Source organism: Belonocnema kinseyi, chromosome 5 (assembly GCF_010883055.1).
Source record: "Belonocnema kinseyi isolate 2016_QV_RU_SX_M_011 chromosome 5, B_treatae_v1, whole genome shotgun sequence".
Lineage (NCBI taxonomy): Eukaryota > Metazoa > Arthropoda > Insecta > Hymenoptera > Cynipidae > Belonocnema > Belonocnema kinseyi.
Genome location: NC_046661.1, coordinates 94291960 through 94309715, shown reverse-complemented (window position 1 = coordinate 94309715; position 17756 = coordinate 94291960). Strand labels below are relative to the sequence as shown.

Sequence of the window (17756 nt, the reverse complement as noted above, 5' to 3'; positions counted from 1 at the left end):
CGCCTTGGACACAAGAAAATCTTTTTTAAATTTAAAATACTTCCAATTAATGCAAAAATTATAAATATAATATTATGGAATTTCTTCACAATACTATTAATTAATAATTATGTATATTTGTGCAAACATAATTTAAAAATTCATAGTATTTTATGCTATAATGAATAAAATTCAAGTCACTACATATTGTTTATTATTATTTTTATTTATTTTTCTATACGTAAAGCGTTTGATGTAATTTTCTTAATTTAAAAAAAAAATACACTTTGAAATTTTTCATCCTAAAATTTTATTCTGTACTCTATTCCTAAAGAAATAAATTTTTCCGAATTGAATATTGAAATCTCAAACCTACAAGAATTTAATAAAAAAAATCCCGCAATATTAAAAGGGATTGAAGTATTTTCCGTATTTCTGTTTTGTGATTTATTCTTAAGACTTTATTATGTTTTCAGCATTTTCACGCAACTGGAAAAGCTCCCAGGACAATACATTATATTACCTTGGATACAAATCTTCTTTCGCCCAAAGAACAGCCAGTCGAGTTATTACCTGAAAGATGGCAAACCTGCATACGGAACGTAAGTAGTAATCATTAAATCAATTATTTTTCCTTGACTAATTTTCCACTTTGCATATACTTTTCAGATCAAAATTTTAAATTTTCATATTTATTAATTTATTTAAAACAATTCAATGTCTTTTCTACCATAAAAGATAAATTTATAATAGAATAGTTTGATTTTTAACCAAAAAAAGATTAAATTTATCAAAAAAGAAATTAATTTTAAAAGCAGAAAGATAAATTTTCAATGAATAAATATTTTTTACTCAAAGAAATAATATTTTATCTAAATTGTTGAACTTTCAAGCAAACACGCGAATTTTCTCTAAAAAAATCGAATTTTCAAACAAAAAATATGACTTTTCAGCAAAAAATTAATGTTCTATGAAACTGATGCGTTTTTATCCAACAAACATAAAATTTCAAACTAAGATAATTATTTTTTACCAAAAAAGGAGACTTTTCAGCTAATAACTATCAATCTAAAAAAATGTAAAAGTTACATTTTCAGTTAAAAAATTATTGTTTAACCAAAAAACAGGCTTTTCCACTAAATAGTTCAATTTTCAACCAGACACAGGCCTTTAATAAAAAAAATACATTTTTATCAATCTAGTTTGACTTTTACAAATTTTTGTTTTTTGTTTTTGAAAACTCAATTATTTGGTTAAAATGGTCTTCATTAATCATTTTTTTTACAAAATTTTTTTTCTGGAATAAAAATTCATATTTATGGTACAAGTCATCTAAAAATTTCGTCTTTTTGGTTACAAAAATCCAACTGGCTGGGAAGAAAAATCGTCTTTTTGTTTGAAAATGTAACTATACAGTTAAAAATCCAACAATTTTGTTACAACTTCAAGTATTTTTTTGAAAACGCATCTATTTAAATTTTTTAAATTGAACTTTTTTGTTAAAAATTCGGCTTTTTAGATTAAAAATTCAACTGTCTTAAAAAAAATCGTATTTTTGGTTGAAAAATTTAACTTTTTGGTCAAAAATTCAACAATTTTGTTACAAATAAAAATCTTTTGTTGAAAACACAACTATTTTGGTCAAGTTTTGTTTTTAATTAAACAGTTTTGTTAAAAAATCGTCTTTTTAGATTGAAAATTAAAACTGTCTTCAAAATAATTCGTATTTTTAGTCTGAAAATTAAATTTTTTGGTTAAAAATTCAACAATTTTGTTACAACTTTAAGTATTTTTTTTAAACTCATCTATTAAAATTTTTTTAAAGTAAACTGTTTTGTTAAAAACTCGGCTTTTTAGATTCAAAATTTAACTGTCTTTAAAAAAATCGTATTTTTGGTTGGAAAATTTAACTTTTTGGTCAAAAATTCAACAATTTTGTTGCAAATAAAAATGTTTTGTTGAAAACTCAACTATTTTTTTTTAATTAAACAGTTTTGTTTTAAAAAATCGTGTTTTTAAATGGAAAATTTAACTGTCTTCAAATATTCGTTATTTATGGTCTAAAAATTTAAATTTTTGTTAAAAATTCAACAATTTTATTACAAATTAAATTTTTTTTTTGAAAACAAAATTATTTGGTAAAAGTCGTCTTTATTAATATTTTTTTTTTATAAATTCGTATGTTGGATTAAAAATTCACATTTATGGTAGAAGTCATCTTTCTTGGTTAAAAAATAACTCTTTTGTTTGAAATTCGACCATTTGTTTGAAAATGCATCTTTGTAGGCTGTGAATTCAACTATTTGATTAAAAATTCTACAATTTTTTCAGAAATTTAATTGTTTTATTGAAAACGCAGCTATTTTGTTCGTGTTTTTGTAAATTCGACTGTTTTCTTAAAAATTCGCTTTTTTGGTTTAAAAATTGAAAATTCAACTGTCTTCGAAAAAATGCGTCTTTTTTGATAATTCAACTATTTGTTTTGTGAAAAATTCGGCTTTTTAAATTACAAATTCAACTGTTAAAAAAATCGTATTTGTTGCCTGAAAATTTAACTTTTTGGTTAAAAATTCAACATGTTTGTTACAAATTAAAATGTTTTGTTGAAAAGTCAACTATTTGGTTAAAGTATTTTTTTAAATTAAAGACTTTTGTTTTAAAAAATCATCTTTTTAGATTGAAACCCAATTTGTTAAAGCACTGGTCTTCTTAGATTAAAAATTCATTTGCTTTCAAAAGAATTCTCATTTTTTGTTTGAAAATTTAACTTTTGGTCAAAAATTAAACAATTTTGTTGCAAATAAAAATGTTTTGTTGAAAAATCAACTATTTTGGTCAAGTATTTTTTTTAAATTAAACAGTTTTGTTTAAAAAAATCGTCTTTTTAAATTGAAAATTTAACTGTCTTCAACAAAATTCATATTTTTTGTATGAAAATTGATTTTTTTGGTTAAAAATTCAACTATTTTGTTACAAATTTAATTTTTTTTTCTTGAAAACACAATTATTTGGTTAAAGTCGTCTTTATTAATCTTTTATTTTATAAATTCGTCTTTTTGAATTAAAAATTCATAGTTATGGTAAAAGTTGGTTAAAAAGTACCTTTTGTTGTTGGAAATTCGACCATTTTATTAAAAATGCATCTTTTTTAGGCTGCGAATTCAACTGTTTGTTAAAAAATACAACAATTTTGTTATAAATTTAATTGGCTTATTGAAAACTCAGCTATTTTGTTAAAGTCATTTTTTTCGAAAATTTAACTGTTTTGTTAAAAATTCGCCTTTTTTGTTTAAAAATTCAACATTCAACTGTCTCAGAAAATTAATCTTTTTTATAATTTAACTATTCGGTTACTAATTCAACAATTTTGGTAAAACTTTAAGTTTTTTTTTTAACTCATCGATTAAAACTTGTTTTAAATTTAACTTTTTGGTTAAAAATTCAACAATTTTGTGACAAACTAAAATGTTTTGTTGAAAACTCAATTATTTTGTTAAAGTATTTTTCTTGAATTAAAGACTTTTGTTTTAAAGAATCATCTTTTTATATTGAAAATTTAACTGTCATTAAAAAAATTCGTATGTTGGTCTAATAATTTAATTTTTTGGTTCAAAATTCAACAATTTTATTACAAATTTTATTTTCAACACAATTATTTAGTTAAAGTCGTATTTATTAATCTTTTAATATATAAATTCGTCTTTTTGGGTTACAAATTCATATTTTTGATAAAAGTCATCTTTCTTGGTTAAAAATGACCATTTGATTGAAAATGCATCTTTGTAGGTTCCGAATTCAACTTTTTGATTAAAAATTTTACAATTTTGTTGTAAATTTAATTGTTTTATTGAAAACTCAGCTATTTTGTTAATTTCTTGATTTTGAACATTCAACTGTTTTCTTAAAAATTCGTATTTTTGGTTTAAAAATGTAACATTCAACTGTCTTCGAAAAAAATCGTCTTTTTGTTCTGATAATTTAACTATTTGGTTCAAAAATGCAACAATTTTGTTAAAAATTTATTTATTGTGTTGAAAACTCACCTATTTTGTTGAAGTATTAAAAAAAAATGTAACTGCTTTGTTAAAAATTGGTCTTTTTAGATTAAAAATTCATTTACCTTCAAAATATTTCTTATTTTTGGTTTGAAAATTTAACTTTTTTGTTAAAAATTCAACAATTTTGTTGCAAAGAAAAATGTTTTGTTGAAAACTCAATTATTTGGTTTAAGATTTTTTTTAATTCTGCTGTTTTGTTATAAATTTGTCTTCCAGCATTGGAAATTCATCTTTCTTTTTTTTTAATTCAACTATTTTGTCCAACAAAATATATTTCGATATAAAATCTTAGAATTTTGAAGCGTTTTATATTAAATTCAATATCGTACCTACATATTAATTTTAATTTAAAGAATTTAATTTATTGTTTCCCTATTTTGATGAAAAATTTAACTTCTTGGTTAAAAATTGAAGTATTTTTATGAAAACTCAACTATTTGGTTAAATTATTAGAAAAAATTACCATCACTGGGAAAGTTACGAAAAGCTAGTTTATCAAAATAAAATGGTACACTTTACTGACAATTATAGAATATATTATAAAGGAAGAATCGATTGTTATAAATAATAAGGAATTTATTTTCCTTTATCTTTTAATAAAATTCATATCAACATGTTAACATTTTGCGTAAAAAGTAAAAGGATATTAATAAATTAAATTAAAAATATTGTTTATAAACTCCATTCTTGCCGTTCAATTAATTATTTATTCTAAGAAGGTCGATTTAATTTCAATTTCAACTGTTTGTTTGTGAATTTTGATTTACAATCAAATTGATACCGAATTATAACCGAATTGATAAATTTTTATTTAAATAAATTGAAAAAAGTGCTTATTCAAACAATTTTAATTATTTTTTGTTTAACAATTTTATTATTATGTTGAAAATTCGTCTTTTTGGTTCGAAAATTCATCTTTTTATTATAAATTTCATATTTCTTGAGCAAAAATGCAACCATTTGGTTCAAAATTAATCTGTTTAGATTGAGGCTTCAACAGTCTTAATGAAAATTCGTTTTTTTTTTTTATAATTGAACTGCTTTTCATTTGTAATTAAAGTCTTTTTTGCTTGAAATATTAACTAGTATATTTCTTGGTAAAAATTCACCTTTTTTCATTAAAAATTACAATATTCGGTTAAAAGTTATACTATTTTGTAAAAAAAATCGTCATTTTACTTGAGACTTCCACTGATTGGTTGTAAATTAACTTTTTTTCGTTGAATATTCATATTTTAGAGTTGAAATTATAACTGTTTTGTAGAAAACACTAGTTTTTGGCTTGAGAATTCAATAATTTTGGGTTTGAAAATTATATTTTTATGGTAGAAAATTCAACAATTAGGTTGGAATATTTTTCATTTTTGATTGAAAAATCTTACTTAATTGACAAATCATCTCTTTTGGTAAAAATGTTATCTTCTTTGGTTACAAGTCGAACTTTTTGGGTGAAAATTAGTTTTTTTTTAATGAATTAAATTGTTTTTATTTTACAATTAAAAGAGTTTTTGGTTGAAATATGAACTATTATATTTTTTGATAAGAATTCATCTTTTGTGGTAGAAAATTGGTCTTTTATATTTTAAAATTCAATAGTTTGTTAGATAATTAAAGTATTAGGTTAACCAAAAAAGGAGAATTCTGATAAAAAAATATAGTAGTTGGTATTTCAAACAAAAAAGATTTTAATTACATATTGAAAGCAGCTGAATTATTTTAAAAAAAGATAAAATTTATAATAAAAAATTAATTTTCTAACTAAAAAGACGAATTTTCAACAAATTAGTTCAAATATTTATCCAAAAAGATATTTCAGTTAAAAAAAAATTCAACCAAACTGAATTTTCTAGTCAAAAAGACGAGTTTTCTTCAAAACAGTTATATTTTTAACCCGAAAATATAAATTTTGAACAGAAAAGTGAATTTACTTAATTCATTCAAAAAAGTAAATATATAATATTAATGTCATTAATATTTAGTATTAATCTGTCATATTAAATTTTAATGCATAATTACTAATTTGTATTGAAAAATTAAATTAATTTAATTACATAAGCAGTTGGCGGAAAGTTTTGAAATACAACAAAAAATGGCGAATTTTGCAGTAGTTCATTCACAGATTTTGAGAAGTATCTTTTTTATTTCTTACTAAATGTATACCTTGTTAAAATAAAAATAAATAGTGGTAATAAATTCAAAAGAACTTCAAAAATACTAGAAAATTTTTACTTTAAGATTTATGTTGGAATATAAAAGATACCTAATGATATTTATTACTGCTCCAGTATTAGGCGTATTTTTTTTGTCTCAGTAATGGTCGGTTTACCTTATTTTGTCGAGCACCATATATTTCGACATGAAATCTTGGAATTTTGAAGCGTTTTACATTGAATTCAATATAGTAACTACATATTATTTTTAATTGACTGAATTCATTTCCTTATTGTTCCCCTATTTTGATGAAAAGTCACCCTATTTCTATAACTAAAATTAAAATCCTAACTTTTTGATGATTTCCAGTTAAAGCGGAATAAACCCCCCAAAGAAAAGGGCATCGGTAAGGCTCTCAGTAGGAAGTTAGCACAGTACAATTGTGAAATTCGTGCAGGTGAACATATCTGCAACCCGATTGTAGGTATGATGACGAATACAAGTCAGCAAAATCCCAAATGTTCTAAGAAGAAGGTGACTCCTGAGGCGCCTCCGACAATCATAAAATTGGAACCGGAACAAGAGCCAGAGGAAATTCTTCCCGATATTCCGGAGGCCTATTACACGATCGAGAGTGAAGCTCTGGGAACTGAAAATCCGGCCTCGAAATTACCCCAGTTGAGAAAAACGACTCCTCGTTTAGCAAAAACGCGCAGTGCGCAAAATATCAAATCAATGACGCAGGTTGTGAGCGCCAAGGAAGTATCTGGAAATGCGCCCAAGGCGAAGGGCAAATTGGATTCCTCAAAAAGTTCAGAAGCATCTTCGTCGGCTTCAGTGAAAGGGGTGAGTTTGGAAATAAAAGCAAGAACTCGGTATTTATTCAGGGGCAAAAATCTGGGATCTATACGCTTTTTTGACTTTTATTGATGAAAAAAATATATATATTCTAGGATATTGAAAAAAATTCGAAGATTTTTTAAAAACAGATTACAATAATTTGAAGGAATATCAAATGATTTTAAAGATTTGACGATATTTTTAATAATTCCAAGGTAATTTCAGGAGCATCCAAAAGTTGCATGGGATTTAAAAAGTTTGCAAACAATTTTTAAATATATTTACAGTATTTAAAACAAATTTAAGACTTTTTTAAATTTTGCAGGGTATTTTTAATAATTCCAAGGTATTTTAAATATATTTGTGACAATTGAAAAATTCTAAGTCATTTTTAAGACACTTAAATGTTTTGAAGAAATTTCAAATGATTTTAAAGATTTCAAGGTATTTAAACAAATTCTAAAGTATTTTCAAGCAAGAGCTTTAAAAATGTGCAAGGAATTTCAAAGGATTTGAAATATTTTAGGACATCTAAGAAGATTCACAAGAATTTTTCAGAGATTTTAATAATTTCAAGGTATCCTAAAAGGATTTTAGAGATTTTAGGGTATTTAAAAATGTTGTAAGGAGTTCATAAGAGCTTTAAAAAGTTTCCAGGTATTTCGAAAGTTTTCAAATTATTTGCAACTTTCAGGATATTTTTAAATATAAATATTTTGGGGTACTTTAAAAGATTCAAAGAAATTTTGCACTTATTTCAATAATTTAATGGCATTTAAAAGTATTTGAAATATTCAAAGATATTTTTAAAGATTTCAAGGAATTTTCAATTCATTTTAGTAATTTAATTGGATTGCAAAGGATGTGAAATATTGTAAAACATTTTACACGATTTTATAAAATTGTTAATAGATTTCAAAAACTTGAAGAGATTCAGAAGAATTTAAAAGATATAAAAGTATTTTTTAATACTCCAAGACATTTTAAAAAGATTTGAAAAATTGCAAGGAATTCTTAAGAGCTTAAAAAAATCCAAGGGAATTCGAAAGTTTTAAAATATTTTTTAACTTTTAGGATATTTTAAAACATTCCAAGAAATTTTCAATTTATTTCAGTAACTTGAGAGGGTTCAAAAGATTCGAAATTTTGAGGGTATTTTAAAAGATTTAAAGGAATTTTGAATAGATTTCAATAATTTGAAAAGATTCCAAAGGTTTTGAAAGATTTTTAAATATTTTGATAGATTCCAAGGCAGCTTAAAGATATTCTTAAAATTTCAAAGGTTTTTCTCTTTTTTTTTTTTTTTTTTTTTGAAGAATTTAAAATATTTTAGGATATTTTAAAAGGTTAGAAGGAATTCTCCATTTATTTCAGTAACTTAATGGGATTTCAAAGGATTTTTAATATTTTAGGATATTTGAAGATTTTCAAAAGAATTTCGAGTATATTTAAATAATTTAAAAGGATTCCAAGGGAATTGGAGGCTTTTGTATTATTTTGGTAGATTCCAAGGCTATTTAAAGAGATTTAAAAAATGAGAAGGGTTTTTAAAAGATTTTAAAGAATTAAAAATATTCCAAGGAATTTTCAATTAATTTTAGTAATTTAATAGGCTTTCAAAGGATTTAAAAGATTTTAAAGTATTTTAAAATATTTAAAGGAATTTCGAACAGATTTCGATAATTTGGAAAATTTCCAAAGAATATGAAAGATTTTTGAGTATTTTGATAGATTCCAAGGCAGTTTAAAGGTATTTTAAAAATTTCAGGGGTTTTTTAAAAAAAAATTAAGGATTTGAAATGTTTTAGAATATTTTAAAAGGTTACAAGGAATTTTCAATTTATTTTCGTAATTCAATAGGATTTCAAAGGATTTGAAACATTGTTGGAGTGTCTTAAAAGATTATCAGAAATTTTCCATTTATTTCAGTAACTTAATAGGATTTCAAAGGATTTTTAATATTTTATGATATTTGAAGATTTTCAAAGGCATTTTGAATTTATTTCAATAATTTGAAAAGATTCCAAATGATTTGAAAGATTTTTTAGTATTTTGATAGATTCCAAGGCAGTTTAAAGCTATTTTTAAAACTACTAGGGTTTTTAAAATTTTTTTCAGAATTTGAAATATTTTAGGATATTTTAAAATATTACAAGAAATTTTTAATTAATGTTAGTAATTCAATGGGCTTTCAAAGAGTTTGAAATATTTTAGGATATTCTAAAAGATTTCAAGAAATTTGTAATATATTTCAATACTTTGAATGGATTTCAAGGGATTTTAATATATTTTAAATTCTTTGAAATCTTTTAAGGGCATTTTAAATAATTACAATGAATTTTCAATTAATTTTTGTAATTTAATGAACTTTCAAAGATTTTGACAGATTTTATGATATTTTTATAGATTCTAAGGCATTCTCAACAGATTTAAAACTAATTTCAAGGGATTTCAAACATTTTTAAAGAATTTAAAATATTTTAGGATATTTTAAATAATTACGATTAATTTTCAATTAATTTTAGTAATTTAATGGGATTTCAAAGGATTTAAAACATTTTAGGGTGTCTAAAAAGATTCTCAGAAATTTTCCATTTATTTCAGTAATTTAATAGGATTTCAAAGGATTTTTAATATTTTAGGTTATTTTAAGATATTTAAAGGAATTTTGAATAGATTTCAATAATTTGAAAGGATTCCAAGGGAATTGGAAGCTTTTAAATTATTTTGGCAAATTCCAAGGCCATTTTTTAAAGATTTAAAAAATGCGAAGAGTTTTTAAAAGATTTTAAAGAATTTGAAATATTTTAAAATATTTCAAGGAGTTTTCAATTAATTTTAGTAATTTAATAGGGTTTTAAAGGATTTGAAATATTGTAGGGTATTTTAAAAGATTTAAAGGAATTTTGAACAGATTTCAACATAGTTTGAAAGAATTTCAAAGGACTTGAAATATTTTAGGGTATTCTAAAAGATTCCAAAGAGTTTGTAATATATTTCAATAATTTGAAGAGATTCCCGAGGATTTTAAAATATTTAAAATTCTTTGAAATCTTTTAAGGGCATCTTAAATAATCACAAGTAATTTTCAATTAATTTTAGTAATTTAATGGGCTTTCAAAGGATTTGAAATATTTTATGATATTCGAAAGATTCCAAGAAATTTTGAATAGATTTCAATAATTTGAAAGGATTCAAAAGAATTTGAAAGATTTTATGTTTTTTTTATATATTCTAAGGCATTTTCAAGGGATTTAAAAAAATTTTCAAGAGATTTTAACAGTTTTTTGAAGAATATACAATATATTAGGATATTTTAAATGATTACAAGGAATTTTTAATTCATTTGAGTAAATTAATAGGATTTCAAAAGATTTTTTATATTTTAGGATATTTGAAAATTTTCACAGGAATTTTGAATAGATTTTAATAGTTTGAAAGGATTCCAAAGAATTTAAACGATTTTATGTTTTTTTTTATATATTCCAATGCATTTTCAAGAGATTTACAAAATTTTCCAGAGATTTTGGAAGTTTTTTTGAAAAATATAATATATTTTAGGCTATTTTAAATAATTACAAGGATTTTAAAAAATAATTTGAGTAAATTAATGGGATTTCAAAGCATTTTTATATTTTAGGATATTTGAAGATTTTCAAAGGAATTTTGAATAGATTTTAATAATTTGGCAGGATTCCAAGGTAATTGGAAGCTTTTATATTAGTATGGGAGATTCCAAGACCTTTAAAAGATATTTACAAAATGAAAGTGATAGGGATTTAAAAAAAATTTCATGAATTTCAAATATTTAAAAAGAATTCAAGAAATTTTTAATCAATTTCATTAATTTAATGGGCTTTCAAAGGATTTAATATATTTTATGATATTCTGAAAGATTCCAAGGAATTTTGAATAGATTTCAATAATTTGAAAGGATTCCAAAGAATTTGAAAGATTTTATGTTTTTTTTATATATATATTCCAAGGCATTTTCAAGGGATATTAAACAAATTTCAAGAGATTTTAAAAGTTTTTTTTGAAGAATATAAAACATTTTAGGATATTTTAAATGATTGCAAAGAATTTTTAATTAATTTTATTAAAGTAATGGGATTTCAAAGGATTTTAAATATTTTAATTTATTCTAAAGGATTTAAAGGAATTTTGCATTTCTTTAATTCACTCTAATTTTACTTAAATCAATGGATTTAAAAACAAAATTTACAATTCATTTAAATTTATCCTGAATTTGTTAAAATTCATCTGAATTTCTATAGGGCACTTTATTAAAAAAGTTTCTCCATATATTATATTTTGAATATTTTTCCTCAAATTACGTGGCCAAATTTGATTTCACAAATTCATAAAGTTGTACTTGACATATTTTTTGTATCGCAGATTTTTTTAGTAGGATTTCATGTTTTTTTTTCTAATTTCAATCAAATAAGATAGTTAGACTCAATAAATTTAATTTTAATCAAATCACTTGTTTACTAAGTTTGAAAACTTAAATGTAAAAAAAGAATTTTTAATCAAAATTAATATAATTAATGGTGCCCTGCTACTGAATTAAAATTTCGATTGGATTTTTTCAATTTCAATTCAAAATGGAAGATTAGAAATTGATTATTAAATAATAACGTTCAGGGTAAATTTAAAAATAATTAGGGAAAAGTCAGGGAATCTTGAAACTGAAGTTTTGCGGCCACTCTGTAGTTGTAATTTAATGAAAATATTTCACCTTGAAGGATAACGAGGACGAAATAGCAGAATTGATGCTGGCGTCTACAACAATTAAGAAAAATGCAGCTAATCGAAAGAAAGCGAAGCAAGCTCGTGAGTTAGAGAACATAAAACGCTTAGTGGAGTCAGAAAATGAGCTAAACGTAGACGAGAGAGCGACGAGTGAGTAGAAAGTTCCTAAAATTGTATATTGTGTAACAAGTGCGAAAAGGAGGCTATTTTTTACTTTTCGCATCTATCACACAAGATATTTTTATATAGCAAATGCAGGGAATCTTTGATTTGAGAAATGATACTCTGAGCGACAAAAAACATTAACATTTAATCAAATAGTTGAATTTTTAAGCCAAAAAGAAATTATTTTTTAGAATACAGTTGAATTTTTAACCCGAAAACTTGAATTTTCAAGAAAAAAGTTAATTTTCAACGAAGAAAGATGACTTTTCTACAATGAAATATGAATTCGAAAGAAAGTAATTAAATTTTCAGGAAAATAGTTGAATTTTTAACAAATAGGTGAATTTTCAAACTGCAAAGTTAAAATTTCTCCCAAGAAGATTCATTTTCGATTAAAAGATAGATTTTCAATCACAGATTTAAATTGTTAACTAAAAAATATCAATTTTCAACCATAAATACATGAATTTTCTACCAAATATTTGAATTTTTAGTTTATAATTTATATGTCTTTAGCAAAGAAGAGTAGTTAAATTTTTATCTGATGAGGTGAATTTTTTTAAAATAAAATTTTAACAAAGTAGTTCTAGTTTCAAGCAAAAAAGTTGAATTATTGACCAAATATTTAATTTTCTAATAAAAAAGTTGAATTTTCAGCAAAATACATGAATTTTACATTTTGAAGCTGAAAAGGCAAATTTGCAACGTAATACATGAATTTTATAATAAATTTTAAAGATTGAAGCCAAGAAGACGAATTTTCTACAAAAAAGTTGAATTTTCAACTCGAAAATGGGATGTTTGAACAAAAACTTAATTTTCGACCAGGTAGTTAAATTTTCAAATTAAAAATTTAATTTCCAACCAAATAGTTTATGTTCTTATCAGAATAGTTCAATTTTCAACTAAAAAATATCAATTTGCAACCAACAACGGAATAGATAAAATTTCAATATGAAAAATGAACTTTCAAGCAGGCAAAATTTATTTCCAACTAGTTGAATTTAGCTAAATTAACGAATTTTTAACAGATCGGTTGAATTATCAACCAAAAAGAATAATTTTCAACGAAGAAAGTCCAATTTTTAATAAAATGCATGCATTTTTAACCAAATCTAAAATATAAAAGCAAAAAAAAAACGAATTTTCTACAAAACAGTTACATTTTCCACCCTAAAATATGATTATTCAATAAGAAGTTCATTTTCTACAAAAAGAGATGAATTTTTAAACCTAAAACTTGAACTTTCTACAAAACAATTGAATTTTCAACCTAAAATATGAATTTGTAACAGCAACAAAATAATTTTCTATAGATTTATTAAATTTTCAAGTCAAAAAGGCGCGTTTTGCCATAATACAGTTAAATTTTCCAGCCGAAAACATTAATTTTAAGCTGAAAAGTTAATTTTCAACCAAGAAAGATAACTTTTCTACAATAAAATGTGAATTTTCAAGAAGGTGATTCAATTTTCAACCAAATAGTTGAATTTTTAACAAATAGCTGAATTTTTAAACTACAAAGATGAATTTTCCTACAAGAAGATTAATTTTTAACCAAAAAGACGAATTTTCAACTAAATACATGAATTTTCCAAATAAATTAAAAATTTTAAGGCCTGTTTGGCTTCAGACAAATTGACAACGAAATACATAAATTTTCAACTAAATTTTGGAATTTTATAGCCAAAATGTCGAATTTTCTACAAAACATTTGAATATTCAAATAAAAAATATGAATTTTCAACAGAAAACTTATGCAAAAAAGTTCATTTTCTACCAAGTAGTTAAAATTTTTAATTATTAGTTTATTTTTTAACCAAATAGTTCAATTTTTAACCAAAAAAATTTTATTTTTAACTAAAGAATATAAATTTAACAATCGAAAACGCTTTTTTAACAGCACAGTTGAAGTCTCAAACATATAGGTGATTTTTTTAACAAAGAAGATTAAATTTGAATTTTAAGTTAAATTTGAAATTAAAAAGCTAAATTTTCCGTTAAGAAGATTAATTTTTAACGAAAAAAGTCGAATTTTTAACAATAAAATATGATTTTAAAAAAAGGTCAATTTTCTGCCAAGCAGTATAAGTTTCAAATTAATTATTTTATTTTTAACCAACTTCTTGAATTTTTTACCGAAAAAAAGATGAAATTTTTACCAAAAAAAGATGCAATTTTTAGAAAAAGAGATGAATTTTCAAACAAACAAAAACGAATTTTGTAAAAAATAATTTAATTTTCAACTCAAAATCTGAATTTTTTAACATAAAATTTAATTTTCTACAAAACAGTTGAATTTTCAAGTCACAGAAGCGCGTTTTCCACAAAAAAGTTGAATTTTCAACAAAAAAGTTAATTTTCAGCCAGTACATATTAATTTTAACCAGATAGTTGCAGTTTTAATAAGTTAAAAAAATGAATTTTCAACTAATATAGTTGAATTTTCAGGCAAAAAGAATCAGCCTCAAAACATTTTTATTTTAAATAAAACAAACGGTTGATTTTAACGAAGAATACGAATTTTCTACAAAATAGTTGAATCCTTAATCAAAACAGATCAATCTTCAACCAAATATTTGAATATTCAACTAACAAAATTTACATTTTTTTAAATGAAAATGGAATAGTTAATTTTCAGTTAAAATAATTAATTTTCAGCTAATAAAGAAACCAATTTTTAACAAACGAGTTCAATTTTCAACAGAGGAAATGAATCTTGAAGCAAAAAATGTATTTTTAACAAAGTAGTTCAACTATCAACCAAGCAGTCGAATTTTTTACCAGCAAATTTTTAAAGGAAGGCAATTTTTTAAAGGGTTTAATCGAATTTTAAGATATATAAAGGGGTTTTGATTATATTCCGGGATTTTAAAGGATTTTATGTCAAAAGATTTCACGGAATTGCAAAAGATTTTCGAATGTTTTAATAGATTTTAAAAGATGTTGAGAAATTTTAAGGGATTTCCACGGATTTTGAGAGACTTTAATGGCATTTTGAGGGTTTCAGGCATTTTCGCATATTTGAAAGGGTTTTAATGATTTTTAAGAGATATAAAGGGTCTTGAATGATTTTACGGGATTTTAATCTTGCGTAAAAATGCTGTTACAATTTGATATAAATTTAAAAATATTTAAAATTTGTATTTTATTTATTCTTAAATTATTCCCTGCATTTGTTTCAAAAGTTGATAGATATAAGTACTGAAATGTTACCCTATTTAATAATTTCTTTCATTTTTAACAAGTTGCCCAATTCTTTAAAGAATTTGCCGCATCTTATCTACAAAAACTACATGCGACACTCGAATCTACCGACCCGGATATTTTCAGGGCAGTAATTAAGCTGTACCTCGACTACAGCGAGAAACTCGAAAATATTATACAAACAGAAAACGAAAAGGAACTCAAGCCAGAAGGTAAATATTTTCGAAACCAGAAAACAGAATAATATTTTTTTCATTTTTTCTTTTCTCTTATACAATTTTTAAATTAAAATATCAAATTAATATCGATAGAATATTTTTGAGAATTGATAAAAATTTATGTATATTTTTGTACAATACGAAGAAAATCAAGTCTTTGTTTTTTTATATAAAAAAAAAAACAATTTTGGAGGAAAAATACTAAAATTACCCATTTTTGTTTAAATATTGTTAATATTCTTTAAAATCTAGTGATTTTTTTATTCCAGACTAAGAACTCTAATATCACTTTTAAGATTTTTTTTTTAAGATTCTAAATATGCTTTAAATTTTTATTAAATACCGGTTTCTGAATAAAAGTATTAACATAACCAAAAATTGTTGCAAAATTGTGAATCTTCGTTGACATATAATTTTTTTATTTAAAAATATTGATTTTTTGTTAAAAAATTCCAATTTCATATAAAACACCCCAACGTAACCTAAAATTGTTGCAAAATTGTGGATATTTTTTTAATCTAGTAACTTTTTATTGAAAATACCAATAATTTCACACGAAAAACATTTAACATAATCCAGAATTGTCAAAAGATTTTTAATCTTTTTGAAATTATAGTGACTTTTATTGAAACTACCAATTTTCGATGTAAAACGCTAATGTAACCCTAAATTGTTAAAAAATCATTCATATTTTTTTAAATCTAATGATTTTTGTTTTAAAATATTAATTTTTTTGTTTACAAATTCCAATTTCATGTAAAATGCTAACGTAACCTTAAATTGTTAAAAAGTAATTCATATTTTTTTGATTTAATGAATTTTGTTTTAAAATATTGATTTTTTGTTAAAAAATTCCAATTTCATATAAAACTCCCCAACGTAACCTAAAATTGTTGCAAAATTGTGGTTTTTTTTAATCTAGTAACTTTTTATTGAAAATACCAATAATTTCACCCGAAAAACATTTAACATAATCCAGAATTGTCAAAAGATTTTAAATCTTTTTTAAATTATAGTGATTTTTTAATGAAACTACCCATTTTCGATGTAAAATGCGAACACCAACCTTTCAATTGTTAAAAAAAATTATTCATATTTTTTTAATCTAATAATTTTGGTTTTAAAATATTTATTTTTTGTTTATAAATTCCAATCTCATGTAAAACACCCCAACGTAACCTAAAATGGTTGCAAAATTGTGGATATTTTTTTAAATCTAGTAACTTTTTATTTAAAATACAAATAATTTCACACGAAAAACATTTAACATAATCTAGAATTGTCAAAAGATTTCAAATCTTTTTGAAATTATAGTAATTTTTTATTGAAACTACCAATTTTCGATGTAAAACGCTAACGTAACCTTAAATTGTTAAAAAATCATTTATATATTTTTTAATCTAACGATTTTTGTTTTAAAATATTTATTTTTTGTTATAAAAGGCCAATTTCATGTAAAACGCTAACTTAACCTTAAATCGCGAAAAAATTATTCACATTTTTTTTAATCCTATGATTTTTAATTTAAAATATTGATTTTTTGTTAAAAAATTCCAATTTCATATAAAACTCCCCAACGTAACCTAAAATTGTTGCAAAATTGTGGTTTTTTTTAATCTAGTAACTTTTTATTGAAAATACAAATAATTTCACACGAAAAACATTTAACATAATCCAGAATTGTCAAAAGATTTTAAATCTTTTTGAAATTATAGTGATTTTTTATTGAAACTACCAATTTTCGATGTAAAACGCTAACGTAACCTTACATTGTTGAAAAATCATTCTTTTTTTTCTAATTCAGTGAATTTTGTTTTAAAATTTTAATTTTTTGTTTAAAAATTCCAATTTCATGTAAAACATGACAACGTAACCTTAAATTGTTGCAAAATTGTGGATATTCTTTGAAATCTAGTAACTTTTTATTGAAAATACCAATAATTCCAAACAAAAAATATTTAACATAAACCAGAATTGTCAAAAGATGTTTAATCTTTTTCCAATTATAGTGAGTTTTTATTGAAACTACCAATTTTCTATGTAAAATGCTAACGTAACCTTAAATTGTTGTAATGATTTCTGTTTAAAAATATGTACCAATTTTGTATGCATAACCCTATCATAATTTAAAACGGCTAAAAACATAAATTGCCAACGAAAATACGAACATAATTTGAAATTGTTAAAAGATTATAAATCCTGTACAAAATTTAATATTTGTTTTAAAATATCAATCTTTGTGTATTGCGCTAACATAACTTACATTTGTTTATATTTTAAAGTATTTTTTAAAACTGTGTTTACAGTCTCATCCCAATGAGAAGGTATTGATTTTATGTAAAATTTCACTTTTTTATTTTATTATTAAATAATTTTTTTATTT

General features: G+C 22.9%; 1 protein-coding gene across 2 annotated transcripts in view; it reads left to right on the top strand.

The window, feature by feature from the left end:
* LOC117172626 overlaps positions 1-17756 on the top strand; it is an 82555-nt gene that overhangs the window by 41350 nt on the left and 23449 nt on the right. The window contains exons 8-11 of one of the 2 annotated variants that reach the window (XM_033360726.1): positions 456-581; positions 6558-7034; positions 11777-11933; positions 15215-15367. In XM_033360726.1, the coding sequence (XP_033216617.1) occupies positions 456-581; positions 6558-7034; positions 11777-11933; positions 15215-15367 (913 nt within the window). Of the gene's footprint in view, positions 1-455; positions 582-6557; positions 7035-11776; positions 11934-15196; positions 15368-17756 lie in introns of both variants that reach the window. The other variant, XM_033360725.1, reaches the window with a different exon arrangement.